General features: G+C 40.4%; 1 protein-coding gene across 1 annotated transcript in view; it reads right to left on the bottom strand.

The window, feature by feature from the left end:
* Positions 1–16,878, bottom strand: part of CA12 (carbonic anhydrase 12) — a 462,957-nt gene that overhangs the window by 235,600 nt on the left and 210,479 nt on the right. The window contains exon 7 of the mRNA XM_044077750.1: positions 12,369–12,526. Within this exon, the coding sequence (XP_043933685.1) occupies positions 12,369–12,526 (158 nt within the window). The remainder of the gene's footprint in view (positions 1–12,368; positions 12,527–16,878) is intronic.

The following is a 16,878-nucleotide window of genomic DNA, read 5'->3' as shown; positions in this document are numbered from 1 at the left end:
TAAAATTATTTTTTAAAAAACATCATAATGCATTTTATTCCATAAATACTTTAAAAACTTGAGGCAATGTTACAATTGCCTTATGTACACAGACAACCCTCTCCTCCTTCCAACAAACTCAAATATATGTGAGAGATGCAACTATACAGTCAAACTGGAGGCCGAGCTCTCTCAACCCAAGACTGACACAGTCAGTTAGGAGGAGAAGGAAACCACTTACACCACACAACCAGCCTCACATAGACCAAACGCACCAGCAAACATGACACACAAACTCACAAAAACATGCTCGGAGGCTCTAAATAAAAATCTGCCAAAGCAACACAGACCTCCAAAGCAGACATCAAAGCAACCGCTACCCCACAACAACTTTCACGTATCACATATTTCACGAAGTCAGTGTGCCACACAGTCACAGCCCCTAAGGCTAAATAACATACCTAATACACTAGTAATTGGAGACTCTATTGTCAGGCACACTGACGTCCCACTCACCAGACTGAACAAGGAGAAGGTCACTGTAAGCTGCCTGTCGGGAGCCAGGATCCGCCACATAACACAGGCACTCAGGTCACTCCACAGCAGGTACAAATATGACTCTGTCATTGTCCATGTTGGTGTGAATGACCTGAGACGTACCTCCCTGGACTACATGAAAAGAGACATAGAGGAGCTCTCTGATCATGTAGCCCAGGCCGGTATGACCCTGACCCTGAGTAGCATCTTGCCCTCACCAAGAATGATGCCACAGTATAAAGACAAAATGATCAATTTTAACAATTGGCTAAGCTATTGGTGTCATTCAAAGGGGATCCAGTGTCTGTCAGCCTGGGATGACATGCTCGACAAGCCACGTTGCTTCACCAGGGACGGCTTGCACTTGTCACCCTTAGGCTTTTGAATACTGGCTAAGGCTCTTGCCACTCCCATAGTGCCTTTTTTAGGCAAGGCTCAAAAGACAAACCCACCTCCATAGATAATACCAGAAACAAAAAACTAAGAGTAATGCTACTCAATGCCAGAAGTCTAAACCTCAAGATGCACGCACTAGAGGCACTCCTCAGTATGGAGAAAATCGATATCTGTGCAGTAACAGAAACCTGGTTCAAGGCTCCAGAGAGCACCCCAGCACTACCAGAGTTTAACTCATACCATTCTTTTTGGCCCCAGAACATGGACTGAAATACTAAAGGCGGGGGAGTATCCATTTTCATCAAGGATACCCACACCTCCAGGTTAGTGGCACTGCACGAGGCAGCGGAGACCATCCATGTGCATCCATGTGCAACTAACAGTAGGTAAAACTGATTTTCAGTTCATAGCCTGCTACAGATCACCCACCTTGTCTCAGGACCCCCACTCAGCATTCCTAAGAACATTGGAGAATATGAAGGTCTCACCAAACATGATGATATTGGGGGATTTCAACTACCCAAACATTGACTGGGCAAACTACTCAAGTCCCAACTCTTTTGTCCAACTGTTCCTGGAGTTTATAAACTCAAATGCCATGGAACAACTGGTCACCACTCCCACAAGAAGGGACAACATATTGGACTTGGTCATCACCAACATGGGGGCTCAATGTTCCCCACCAGAGGTAAACCCCTCGTTGGTAAGATCAGACCATAAACTTATCACAATGGACATCCACAACCCAACCCCACTCCCAGCCAAGGAAACCACTGTGAAAAATTTCTCAAAAGCAAACTTCACACTTCTCAAGACCGAGGTGGAAAGTTTCAAAGCCAACAGGCTAATGGAAAATGCTACCCAAACCGCAGAATCCTTTACAAATGCACTCTATGAGCACCTACAGGAATGCATGGATTGTGCCATCCCAAGTAAAACCAAGACTCACTCCTCCAAAAACAGGAGACCAGTCTGGTGGATCCCGGCCATAAATAAGCTATACAACAGAAGGAGGAAACTATTACATGACAAGGCAAAATCCCAAAAAAGGAAGGCATACCTGATCAGTACTAGCAAGAAACTTCGATCCCTCATAAAATCATCAAAGGCAAGCTTTGAAAGAAAAATTGCCAACGACTCTAAAGATAATCACAAGGTGTTCTTTAGCTACCACAAGAATCTGGGTGGCAGCTCTCAGATCTGCTCTAAGCTGGTGCAAAATGGCACAAAATACACTGAACCCACTGACATTTCCAACATCCTGGCGGACAGGTTCAGTGCAAACTTTACCCCCCCTACCCCCCAAAATGGCCAGTGTCTATCCCAGAAGAATGCAGTCCCCCAGACATCACAGACACACAGGTGAAAGCAGCCCTCTCCAAAGTAAAAAACACAGCATCAATGGGACCGGATGGTATCCCGGGCTGCGTCTTACACGAGCTCCAAAATGAACTAAACCCTCACATAAATTCACTGTTCCAACTCAGCCTTACCACAGATTATGTACCCAAAGAATGGCGTACAGCAACAGTGATCCCACTCCAAAAAGGTGGCGTCACAACGGATCCTGGGAACTACCGCCCTATAAGCCTGACTAGCCTGGTCTGCAAGGCTATGGAGTGCATCATCATGGATCTCATAAACAAAGACATTGGGAACCTCCAAACACTGGACCCTACCCAATTTGGCTTTGTTAAGGGCAGATCTTGCCTTTTAAACCTAGTTGACTTCTTTGAAACAGTTACCAAAGCCATAGATGAGGGAAAGGTAGTCCACACAGCCTACCTAGACCTCGCAAAGGCCTTTGACACAGTACCCCACTCTGGCATCATAAATAAGCTTACCAGCTTAAATATCAACCCATATGTCACAAGATGGGTTGCAAACTGACTCAGGGATAGAACTCACATGGTCATAGTCACAGGCGCCATGTCCGACTCTAAACCAGTTACAAGTGGAGTCCCACAGGGCTCAGTCCTGGGACCCCTCTTGTTCAGTATATACTTCTCTGAGGTACAGGCAAACACGGGAGGACTGTGGCTGACCAAGTTCAGAGATGATTGCAAACTGGGAGCCATAATCGACTCTCTGGCTGACACAAGCATCCTCCAGAAGGGCCTTACGGAAATGGATACCTGGTGTCAGAACCATGGCCTCAAGTTAAATGCCAAAAAATGCAGTCATCCCCTTTGGGAAAAACAAAGTGCCCACAAACTACCACATAGGAGGTAATCCACTAGGTATGGAAGAAGTAATTAGGGATCTGGGGACCCAAGTAGATAGTAACCTCTCCTTTGACAATCACATTGCCAAAGTGGTTAGAAAAACCTTCTATATAGCCCACTTAATCACAAAAGGGTTCACATCTAGATCAAGAGAGGTCACTGTGCCCCTCTACTCATCGCTCATCAGGCCCATAATTGAGTACAGTGCCCCATTTGGGATGTACCTTACCCGACACCTGCAACAGCTGGAGAGACCTCAAATATACCTCACCAAGAGGATTGTGGGCCTCAAACAGATGCCCTATGCAGCTCGACTAAAGAAACTCCAGCTCTACTCAGTTGCCTACCGCCTACTCAGAGGAGATCTCAGCCTAACGTACAAGGCCATGTCTAACCCGTAATTGTTGGACATGCTCCACCTCAAGAAAACCAAATTCATTAGAGCTACACGCTGCAGGGATTTAAACCTTAGCACAACAATAAATAGGACATGCTGAAGGGATAGATTCATATCCCAAAGGCTTCCCACACTTTGGAATAGAATCCCAGTCCATGTTGGGCAGAGCCCCTCGCTGACCCTCTTCAAGAGAAATCTTGATGAGTGGATGGGAAATCGTAAATTTACTCCTGGGATCACTTCTATGGCCCTGCTGGACAGAGGCTCAGGAATCTAGTCTAAAAGGGAGGCAAAAGCCAACACATTCTGGCTGGGCTTATAAATGCCCTAGGGCAGATAGCCTAGTACCTACCTATGAACCTATGAACCTATATCCTTGTTTATTAGGTCCATGATGATGCATTCCATAGCTTTGCATATCAGACTCATCAGACTAATGGGGTGATAGTTCCCAGAGTCTGTAGTCACTCCTCCTTTGTGGAGAGGGATGACTGTAGCAGTGCGCCATTTGTTAGGGACAAAGCCGGAGGTGAGGCTGTGATTGAACAGGACACACAGGTGAGCTGCCAGATCACTCTGTAGTTCATGTAGAATACAGCCAGGGATATTGTCAGGTCCCATAGAAGCTGTATTCTTGGCCTTGGACAGTGCTGCCTGGCAATCTACTGGTATTGTGATTGGTCCTTTGGGGGGGGGGGGGTAAAGTTGGCACTGAATCTGTCGGCCAGTATATTGGCAATATCTGTTGGCTCAGTATAGGAGATACCATTGTGCAGTAGCGCAGAGCAAATCTGGGTATTGCCATGGAGATTCTTTACATAATTATAGAAGGCTTTGTGGTTGTCTTTATTATCTGCTGCAATTCTGTTTTCATAGCTAGCTTTACAGGATTTGATGAGGGATCTCAACATTTGTTGAGGCTGATAAGGGAGTTGTTTCCAGTCTTGGGACTTCACCTTATTCTGCATCAGTTTCCTCCTTCTGTTGTAGAGTTTGTTTATGGCAGGGGACCACCAGATTGGCTTCCTTTGTTTGGATGAGAGCATCTTGGTTCTATTGGGTATGGCAAGATCCAAGCATGTGTGTATGTGTTCATACAGTTCATTGGTATATGATTTGGCGGTTATGCAACTATTCTCCAATTGCATGGGTGCTGTGAAGTTAGCACCTCTGTTTTTAGGATCTCAAAGTTAGCTTTGGAGAAGATTTTCATGGTAGTTACCTTTGTGGGGAGGGAGTGGGAGGGATGTGGATTTCCAAGATGATTAGTTTGTGGTCGGAACTAACCAGGGAGGAGTTGACTATTGGTGTAGAGCAATGGTCGTCCATGTTAGTAATGACCAGGTCAAGGATGTTGCTACCTCTAGTGCTAAGTAAGAACAAGCTGGTCCAGGGCATTGGAATTAATGAAATCCAGGAAACGTTGGGCAAGTGAAATATATTGGAATATATTAGTTTCGGGTCCACTTCTTAATTTTGAAATATCACAGTCCCGAGATTCATAAAATCGAACCCATAATCTCAAGGTTATGAAATCTCGAAATTAAGAAACAAAAAAAAAAGAGATATAAAACCATGGTTTTGCCCCCCTGCACCCCCCACACCCCCTGCAACTTATACTAACTCTAAGATCGCACTACAGTGAAGAGAACGGTAATAGAAATTGCTATACAGTGCGGAACAGGAACATTACCATTGTCTTCATTGTAGTGCGAACAAAGAATTAGTATATTTAAGTTGCAGGGGGTGTGGGGGGTGCAGGGGGGCTTGGCCCCTCCAAAAACATGGTTTTACATCTCTTCTTTTTTTTTTTTTTTTTTTGTTTATTTCTTAGTTTCGAGATTTAGCAACCTCGAGATTATGGGTTCGATTTTATGAATCTCGGGATTGTGATATTTCGAAATTAAGAAGTGGACCCATTAGCTTCATATTTTAATTATATTTCTAGCTTGTTTAGATGTATTAAGCTTTTATTTGAAATAAAGCCCATTTTGACCCTGTTGTTATTTTCCAATTGACTGTCCAAGGTTGTGATTTTCTTTCATTTTTATTGTTTTATTTTAACTTTGCATTGTTTTTTATTTAATTTCCAGAGTTTGGAGTTAGGTGGGGGAAATTGTGTGCATTGGAGACTGAGTATTACATTATGAATCAACCTTTGTATGTGCAGCCTCATCCCTAACAGCATTTCAGGATACCACTTAAAATTATTTCACTGAAACTCGACTAAACAATACAAACCTACTTTTAAATTCTAAAAAAAAAAAAAAAAAAAAAAAAAAAAACTTATGCTCTTTACTACTAAACAATAAAAAAATGAAAGACAATCAGTTGAAATAACCACAACAAAGAACAGAAAATTGAAATTGTAACCTAAACAAAACTTCTGGATGTCTTAACTGACGATAACCTCATATCTGACCAACACATACTGCAAGCAATCAAAAACACACTAGAAACTCAGCTCCCTCAGTAGAATGAAAGATAGATTATACAAGATAAACACTATAATCTGCCTACCTTCTTCCATCCCTACTATCCACCTCACATGTTCTTACCAACCTAAACACTACACTTTAAGATGAACTCTTCACGTTACAATAAAGTACCCACATTTGCTGCCAACCTTACATATAGAACTCATCATTACACAACCATGAAACAACTAAATTGGCTTGTGCTACCCAACTGTTTAACACTAACAACTTATGACTGCACACATCCTTATATGTGCACCAGAAAAATGTCCAATAGTAGAAGATACCCCTTAGCACTACTCTATGGGTAGAGACCTTCGCTCTTAGTAATCATAGCAAAAAATAATAATTCAGCAGGTAACTCACTGTACTCCCATTACGTATCTAAGATCTTCGCTTTTAGTAATCCCAGCAAAAACTAATAATTCAGCAGTTGACTCACTGTACTCCCTAAGCTCTGGGACACCATACCAACATACCTAAAACACACCGTGACACTGTCCACATTTAAGCCCTCACTAAAAGAACACCTAACCCACATGTGGTTCTGCACATGCTCTTTATATGGGTAGCTCTCTTTGCCTTTGTCATGTCATACTTTCTATCCCTTTATAATCTCTATCCCCTTCTACACACAAAAAAAAATCTACCACTCCTCCTCAATTTTCATCCTACCATAATCCCTACTTTACATTTCAGTTTCTTTCTGACCTTCCCACATTATCCATCTCTTTCAGAAAATCTCCACCACTATCTTATAACCAAGTCCTATGTAAATAAGTACCCTTGTATTCTTAATCCGACTATCCTTGATCATCAGCCTGAAAAATGCTTGTCTCCTCTTCTACCTTTAACTGTCAACTGCTACCTACCAGCTAATGTTTCACACTCTTTACCTCAATTTTATTTTATCCTAGTGGAACTGGTGGGGTCCACAATAGCCATATGCTGTCTGCCTCAGAATTTTTCAATGCTTTTTTTCTGTTTTGCTTGTGATTATGATTCTTTTCTACTGTTAGAGACGTAAACATATTTTGATACAGTGCTAAAAGCTTTTTACGTTCAAGGAAGGCCAGATGATTTGTTGACCTAAAAAGGAGGGTTTTCTTACTACAGTAAGAACACTGCTGAATGGAAGAAATATTGTTTTTTTTCCCCTTGCAAAATAAATACTGAAGATGACAACCCTTTTGGAAGATTTTGTTTCTACAAGCATACTTGCTATTGATTTTTTCATGGATATCAGCCTCTGAAAGATCCACAAAATTCAACAAATTGATACCAATAGCTAACAATTAAACAATCAATAAAATTAGCAAATGGAACAGTAGAACATTTTCCCAAACTGGGTAATTATCAAAGCACTCATGGAAATTGCCTAGACAGAACTGACAGACATGGTATTTATCACTTCCTATGGCAAAAATAAATAAAAATGGCTCAGGCTGCTTTTCCTTTTCTACCCAGCATTCAACTGTCATTTTCAGCACATACAAGGAACCATTACCTCTCTAAAATCAATTAAAGATTGTAAGTAAAGCTGGAGAGACATTTACCTACAACTAATTCCAAAAGAATAATAAATGAAAACATTTACCTACAACTAATTCTAAAGGATAATGAATAATACTGTAGCAGTGATCCTTTGGATGCACATATTCACATCACCAGGACTTCAAATTTAAAGAAACTTTCCATTTGCTCCTGTGACCAGGGCATAATTGAGTGTATTAGCATTCCCACTAGAAGCGTGGACTACTTCAAGCATGACTCAAAAACAGACAGAAATCTCTCCAGGAAGCTATCCTATCTAGTGCACTGAAAAATGAAGATGACAATAGGAGCTGCTGCTGCAAAATGTGGGTCACAATTAGTATCCAGTCACAATGCAGTTATGTGCAGAACCTTGTAGTTGATGTCTCACTAAGCAAGTTGCAGACAGACCTTACCTTAAACTGCAGCACCATATATGAGCTTATGGAACATAGATTCCACCAAATCAGCCTAGGACAGGCAAAAGGGTTCTTGAGGGTCACAAGAAGACAAGAATGGCCCTCTACCATCTAATGATTTTATCCCATTGAAGTACCACTTAACAGGGAATGGACATTCCCAAGGTGTGGAGTGCACCTGTGAGCAGTCTAAAGCTGTGCCCAGGCCTATGCTGCCTCTAGATCTTAAGTAATGTGCACCAGAAGGAACACAGTGAAATCCAGATGGTACAGATGGATAAAGGGCCAGTAAAAGGACCCTGTCATAGGACAGTGCGATCACTAATTAAACTGTTTATCTAGCCATTTCATTAAGTAGCTGAACTAGCCAGGAACAACAGCAGTAGTAAATAAAATGCATTCAGACAAGAAGCAATGATGCATTTAAAATCCTTAATGACATCTGTTCTTCAAAGCCTTCCTAGTGATCCATGTTCCAAGTCCAGGATACTTCGGTTTTCAGCACACCTTATATGGGGGGGGGGGGCTACCCAAACCTTGATATGCTGTGAGATAAAAAGTTTAGCATTCCCATGACAATATGCAAATAACATTTGCAATGGGAAGTTGGCTTTTTTTGTGCATTCCAACTATTCATGACAGGATTAATACTATTTGTGTAAAGAAGAGCGAACAAAATACTAGTTTATTTTATTTTGCATTTGTCACCGTTAAACATCTGGTCTTCTGTTGACAAATCTATCATACTGATCAGATTTCTGTCATGGCCTTCTTTATTTTCTGAACAGACAGCCATATCACTTGATGCAGTGACTACACCATGGAGGCCTTCAAGAATTCGAAACATGTAGTCATGGAAAAGATTTTGAGATTCACTCAGTCCAAACTGCAAGTGTTTCCAACAGTACAGAATGTTGCTAAAAGTTGTGATTCTTCATCAAGGTTTACTGACTAATATGTTTTTGCATAAAGTTTGCAGAACACTTTTGCATTTGTAAATTTGGGGTTAAGCTCCTCAATTGCTGAAATTCTGGGGGGACAACTCATTAAATTGGCATTTAGCTTTTAATATTCCAATCATATGCACAGACAACCATGCCTTTTGTGGCTATAGGTAAGGCTTTTACACCAGTCCATAAGCTGTTATACTTTTCACAAAATAACATGGCCAAGTTTATTTAAGTCCAACTGCAGTTTGTTCTTGCTATGTATGTTACATTTTTATGGTGTGTCAATGAAGGGATTTGTATCTGACTTCAAGATGACCTTAACTGTTCCACTGAAGCTATCATTTTTGTCAAACTGGTTTGGGTATATCTCTTTTAGGACAGATAAGTCTTTCATAGCATAAATTTCTAAGTCTGTGTTTTTCTATTCTTCACTTTTGTGACTCTACAGCAAGTTTAACATTGTTTGGCACATCAACATATTTTTCTTGCTTGTTTAAATGTATTTGTAATCTACTTATCTTCTTAATATAGAGTTGTGTTCTGGTTGCACAGTGTCAGGGTCTCATCTGAATCAGAATCACACCACTTCAACATCAGTAAGTAGGTAGCCATTCAACATGAAGAGATAGAGGCACCATGTTTATAACCCAAACTACTTTTCAACCCATTCAGTTGACAGATATTTTGTTTCTTATACCAGTGTGTTTACTCACAGATATTCGAGTAGAAAAAGCACACACTGCATTCCAACATCCCAATGCTGCCAGCAAGAAGTAATAGCAGAGGTACTCACTGCCTGTTCATTTCATTCTTTACTCTTTTTTTGCACTACAGTGAGATTTGAGAAATTGCCATAAAGCATACTGACTACAGTAAAGTGAACTATTTGCAACATATTGTAACATCACCTTGATCTCACCCTCACCGCACTTCCCTATAAACACTTGCATAGGTTGTATAATGAATAATTTGGAAAGTAGTCAAGAATTACTGTATGCATTTCCACTCTTTAACTTCTTACATCCTTATCCTGTTAACAATGCACTTTAAAAAAGTTGAGTTTGAAAAAGAAAAAAAAAAAAAACAACAAAAAAGCTTTCAAAAGGTTTTTCAATTTTTCAATGTTTCACAACCAGTACATTTAAAATATATAATATACAACAACACAATTAAAAAAATGATGACCTACAGCCATCATCACATGATCAGTACCAATGTATAAACACATAAAAACATGAAAAAACATGAAGAAAACAATGCACTTTAACCAGAAGTGCTACACCATCACAGGTGCAAGTCAAGAAATGGCTCTAATTCATTTTTTTTCCTAATGAGACCTGACACACAAATGAAAGAAGATGTGATTTAAAGTTAGAAGATTGATTCTTTTAAGTATGGGTCATCTGAATTCTGCTTTATATTTGCATGACTACATAGTAACAGTGGATTGCTGCATTGTAGCATTATGGTTATTCATGCACAGATATAAAAATGTAAATAACACAGTGATTATCTCATTTCAGGGAACTGCCAGTAGTGGGTAGAATACTTAGGCACTTCCTTTCATGTGTTATCATGTGGTTCCTAAATTTCATCCTCAGTGCAGAAATTTCCATTTGTTCCATGCATAGCACCCCTGCATCTGGTATAGTGTGTACACCCCAATGACCTTAGATTCTTTCTTACCATTCATTCGATTTGGCTGTCATCTGCAGATGCATCATTGGAGGTTCCCTTTTCATAACCTAACAAGCATACACCTATTCAGTGAACTTGCAGTTATCAGTTAGCTTTAAGACAAGTACAAATGTTACCTTTTTATTAAGACTCGATCATGAAATCAACAATGAGATAAATGGCTTTTGCCTCGGTCAGTGTTTCAGCCCCAGTACTGGCCAGCAATGAAAAGAAAAGCTGGAAGCTTTCATCAGCATTCAATGATTCGCAGCAGGAAATGGCTTTTCATATTCAGTGGTCAGAAATCTTGTCCAAAGTTCTCAGGCATGAGCACAAGAGGCAGAAGTTAAAAGACCCTGCCTAACATAACAAGCCTCCTTTTCCTTGCAGGTTAGCTTGTTATGTCTGTTATGGCAACAACTTCTCACTTATTATCTCTGGACAGGTACGAGGATGAGCCAGTAGGCTCCTCTGTCTGCAGCCATGGGAAAATGATCTAAGGTTTGGCTGCTGCTTCTCTGTCAGTAAGGCAAGTGGAGGCACTTGAGGCTCATGAGAACTGGGGCCTTGAGTGGCATGGATAGGTTTTTGTCTAAACTTAGGCAGTACCCCTGTATTACCTCATTTTACAATGCCTCAGTGGTGAGTTGATCACTGGTAAGAACTGGACAGTATCCCTCATGGAGTAGCTGTACATCTTGCTGAAATCCATTTTGTTGAAAGACCATTCTGTAAATTTTTATTCCATCCAATTTTATGTGTTCCCATAAGAATGTTATATTAAGATGGTGCAAGGAGAAAACTCTTCTATGTGGTGGTATTGCTGTCTTCCTGCACCCCACTCATAACCACTAAGTATATATTTATTAAATTTGTGAAATTCAGTAGAATGCTCACAGTGAAACAAGCTTTATTGAAGTTACCAATAATACACTGGATAAAAGCACTTTTCAGTAATCAGACCTGTAACTAGTGTCAAGCCTTTAACCAGCCAGCTTATCCCTGACATAGACTGTGGTGACCACTTTCTGTCACAGCCTGTATCAGCACCATAAATAGTGTCCTTCACGATGTCAACATATGCTAGCCCTACACCCATCTGAGACTCTCCAGCAATAACATTAAGGCACCAAGGTATAGTGTAAGTACACTTCAGGTTTACAATTTTATAGGCTTGTCAGCTTATACATATTTCTTGTAAATGTAATTCCCTATTCAGGAAGGGGTGAAGAACTCTAGATGCTTAGAGTATGTGCTGAAGCAGTGGGGCTCCATGCCTGTGCCAAAAGGAGTGGCACACCTCAGCATGGCAGCAGGAGATTTAAAGAGCCATAGGAGAGGGGTGCAAGAAGACAACAGGTTCATAGGTAAGTGCTATGCTAACCAGCCTTGGGGACCATTTTAAGCCTAGTTAATTTCCCCAAAGGTGAGAATCAAACCCTGTACCTTATGTGTATGAGAGGTAAACATCTTATCCATTATGCCAACCCCCCCAACCAAGATCAAGCTGTATATTTATTGTATTATAAATTAATATTTTCTTAGTTATGGAATACAACTCCACCACTAAGCTGAGAGACTTCTGAACATAATTAAAGATATACTGTGCTACAAGCACCTGCAGTCGTATGTGATACTACTCTGTTATCAATAAAAGGGGGAGATACAAAAACACTGCCATAAATCTTACAATTGTGAAGCATGTGTTAGAATTTACAAGACCTGCAATAACTTAACAAAAGTCCGATGTTACACTGGCAGAATGACATCAAACCTACCTGCTCTTGTGAGATCTTCACTGGTTGTCGGAAAACTGTCCAGAGTACAGAGGGGTAACATGGGGGAGTAGTGAGGGATCCATTGTAGCGGTAGTATTCATTTAAAGTCACTGGAAGCAGATTCCGAATACTGAAAGCTGGAATCTGTACCTCTTGATCTGAAATAAGATGTTACTATTGTAAATATAACCAAGAAATGAATGAAGAGTTGTCACTGTTATTATAAACAATACATAAGCAGCACTACAAGACACATGAGCATCATAATTAGGCTGTACTGTTCTATGGCAAACATTTGGCGTGTTATTATTAACTCATGAAATAGGCTGTATTTTATAATGAATCCAGAGTCCTCCATTTTGATTCTTAACAGATTCTTGTCCAATCAACCATACTTTGAATGCATATTTAATTGGATGTGACCATTAGCTTACATGCACATGAAGACCTTACGTATCAGATGAACTGGATGTATCAGGATGTTATGTCTACCAGTGAGTTCCTGACTTTTATATAAAAGTCAATTATTTTTAATATATAGTATAGTCCCTTCACATCTCTAACTTGTATTACATTTGGGTCTTTATAACCCCTATCTATTGCACGTGAATCTTTGTAGGAATTTTTGGGGATCATTTTATAGATAAATGCCATCCTAAATAAATGAGTCCTTCATGTATATAATGCTGGATGTCCCCAGATTACATCCAAACGGGGAATGAACAAGAAGATTTCTGATGGTATTGGGGTTTTGCCCCTGCATATGCTAGTGGGAGAAAGAGTGTGAATTGCATTCCGAATGCCAAAGGGCTGGTAGGAAAATGCACCAGCTTTGCCAGTGTTTTAAATGAAACCAGTTAAGACCTTCAGTGTACCATTTTTAAACTGGTGAGATAGTGGAATGCTTTAATACTACCCTGATATCTGTTAAAGAAAGCCATAAAACAAGATGGTAAGTACTGGGATCAGTTAGTTCTTTATCTTGTGTTTGCTCTGAGGGTGTTACCCCAAGCTTCAACAGAAATGATTCCATTTGAGTTATATATGAGAGGCATTCCCGAGGCCTGGTGAACATAGTTAAGAAAAATTGTAAGGAAGAGAAAAGCACATTTAAAAGTTTAATAGTACACTAGAAAGGTTTACAAGATAGGATGAAAACTGTTATGCCATTAATGAGAGAACATATAAAAGGGTACAAGAAATGCAATAGGGTGTGTACAACAAGAATGTTACACTCAGGGTGTTTACAACAGGGACAAACTGTTTGTTTAGACCCCTCTGCTGAGAATAACATCCTAGCAAGACGGCAAGAACCCTTTGAGGCAACAGAGACAATGAACAATGTAAACTGCAAAATAAGACAGACTGGAAAGAGGTCATCACAGCAGATCTGTCACTTAGTTGTGTTTAAACCATGGAGGGAAACTGAAACTTCCATTGTTAATCCAGGAACAGAAAACACATCAATAGTAATGTACCAGGGAATACTATTCTTGCCTTTCAAGCAGATGAGACTGTGGAAGGCCCAGAAACAAGAACCAAAAACATTCTTACTGAGGATATGGGTGTAACTTAAAAGGTTGAATACACATTTGATAGAAAGGTTTTTGTGGGTGTGTAAAAGACAGAATGCACAAATGCATGAATGTTCATTTGAGTGCATCAGATATGGCTGAATTTAGTTTTATATAGCTTCAGTGAGCAGGAAGACTAATGTTTGAATGAAAAAGTAGTGGTTGTGAAGATGTGCAAAACTGTGTTATAGCAGCTGTTGTGAATATGCAAGTTTTTGCTGTTAAGGTCGGAGTAATAATTAGGTAATGGGATCTATTCAGTGCTGTTAAGGTCAGAGTAATAATTAGGTAATGGGATCGATTCAGTGCTGTTAAGGTCGGAGTAATAATTAGGTAATGGGATCAATTCAGTGCTGTTAAGGTTGGAGTAATAATTAGGTAATGGGATCGATTCAGTGCTGTTAAGGTCGGAGTAATAATTAGGTAATGGGATCGATTCGGTGCTGCTAAGGTCGGAGTAATTAGGTAATGGGATCGATTCAGTGCTGTTAAGGTTGGAGTAATAATTAGGTAATGGGATCGATTCAGTGCTGTTAAGGTCGGAGTAATAATTAGGTAATGGGATCGATTCAGTGCTGCTAAGGTCGGAGTAATTAGGTAATGGGATCGATTCAGTGCTGTTAAGGTCGGAGTAATAATTAGGTAATGGGATCGATTCAGTGCTGTTAAGGTCGGAGTAATAATTAGGTAATGGGATCGATTCAGTGCTGTTAAGGTCAGAGTAATAATTAGGTAATGGGATCGATTCAGTGCTGCTAAGGTCAGAGTAATAATTAGGTTACGGGATCGATTCAGTGCTGTGCATGTTTTGTGTTGTTGGTGTACTATGTCCTTTTGTCTTGTGTAGTGGTATTATTAGTGAAAGGGTTTTAGTAACATAGTGGCTAGGGGCAGGGGTGGGGTAAGGGTTAGAGTAATGCTTAGGGTTAGCATACAATACATTACTAAAAAAAGGTAAACCTAAAACCATGCAGGGTAAAAAAAAGACAATTACTGAGGAAGTTAGAAAAATGTTCAAATTTTGAGATATTGAGAAGTCACAAAGTGAATGGAGTTGAGACCGGCAGTCTTGGTCCCCAAACCAGATTGTGCCAGAGGATGTTGTAATGATTTCTGGAAACTGAATGAACTATCCTAGTTTGACGCATATCCAGTGCCCTCAATGGGTCAGCCCAATCTAGGTAAATCAAGGTTTGTGACTCCATAGATTTGATCAAAGGGTACTGGCAGATCCCCTTTAACCCTGAACTCAAATGGAAGATAGCATTCTCAACAGTGAGGGTCTTTTTAATTATACTGCCTAACCCTTTGAAGCTCCTGTCACCTTTCAAAGTCTCAAGGACAGGTTACTAAAACCCTGATGCCAGGTACTCGACTGCATGCTTTGATGGGCATAATTTATTCAGAATACTGAGAGTCACATTTAGCCAAAATACAAACTATGTTAGAATGTTTAAGGTAGGAAGGACTTATGGTTAATGCTGGCAAGAGTAAGCCCTATATGAAGCAGATATTTAAGGGTATGGGATTGGGATGGAGGTAATTAAACCCAGATAACAGAGAAACTGTGTATAATTGCCAATATCACATACCAAGTGTCAAGTAAAGACAGTCTTAGGACAAGGTGGCTGTTAGAGAAAATTCATGCCCAGCTTCAGTACTATATCCTGTCCTCTAACAGATCTTATAAATGGGGAGGCCCAAGTCAGGTGGAGTGAAGCAGTAGACAAGACTCAGTTAAAAAAGATTGTGTGCTTGGAACCCATACTAGTTGCCCCTAATTTTGGCAAACCATGTTTATATTGTTACCTCTGAGGTGGAAGTACAGGTTGTATTTACATAACAAATAGGCGATAAAGAACACCTTGTCTGCTATCTTAGCAAAATCTGAGCAGAGCAGAGACAACATACTCTGGCACTGACCCTGAGTACCACACCATTAAATGAGCACTCACGTCATTCCAGTACTATTTATTAGGGCGTAGTTTTTCACTAGTAACTGGCCATACAACATTATCATGGCTACACAGTTTTTTAGAGAATGAGTGTGGATATTCTTTCAGCTTAACTACAGATGAGATGATGTTTTACAATAGCATATGGTAGCAGTGTTGACAATCTGCATAGGATATACACAAATAAATAAATAAATAAATGTGTACCCTGTGCAAGATAATTATATATTAAATAATGTGGTTGCCTCTCCTCATGGATTTTCATCCCAGCACCTCACAGGTGTTTTAAGGCCTCAGGTTGGTTCACTGTGATGTCTTTAGAAATGCCCACCACACTGTCGTGTTGCAAGCCTCTCTTCTGTGCCCCTTTATAAACACAGCAGGAAGTAAAGGAGGAGAAGGTAGTGAAGGAGTCAGTGCTTTCAGGGAGGGTAAAGAAGCAGGCTGATAACATCACCAGGAAGTGCCACAGATGTTCATGCCATCAGTGAGTACCACAATTGTCAAGGTCATCAGACAGTGCCACAGCTACCAAGTCATCAGAGAGTTCCACAGCTGCCAAGAAGTCTCACATGGAACCCTGCCTTTTCTTTCAGTATGAGATGCCTGCCACTAAAGGCAGGGAGGGTAACTAGGGATAGAGGATTGGATAATTATTAGACCTCACTATAGGCACAGATTGCATAGGGTATGAAGGCTGTGACAATGTTAATGCAGTGTTTAAGTTGATTACTTCAGGTGAGAAGCTGCTGTCTTTGCTGGGTTTCAGAGATGCTGCTGGCTAATGCCCTTTGGAGCTATCCCAGTTCATCAGGCAGGAAGTGCACCTTACCTATCATCTCACATACTGATGGCCTTGTATTCTCCAATTGTTGTGATGGCATAAAGGCAAAGTTATCCAACAGTAGGCTTGCTTATACAGTTGGGAAGAGTCCTTTTGCAATGGACAACTGTCCTTTCAGCAGTGGCTTCCACCTATAG

Source organism: Protopterus annectens, chromosome 7.part0 (genome assembly GCF_019279795.1).
Source record: "Protopterus annectens isolate FY-2018-M chromosome 7.part0, PAN1.0, whole genome shotgun sequence".
NCBI lineage: Eukaryota > Metazoa > Chordata > Ceratodontiformes > Protopteridae > Protopterus > Protopterus annectens.
This window is presented reverse-complemented; position numbering and strand designations above follow the sequence as displayed.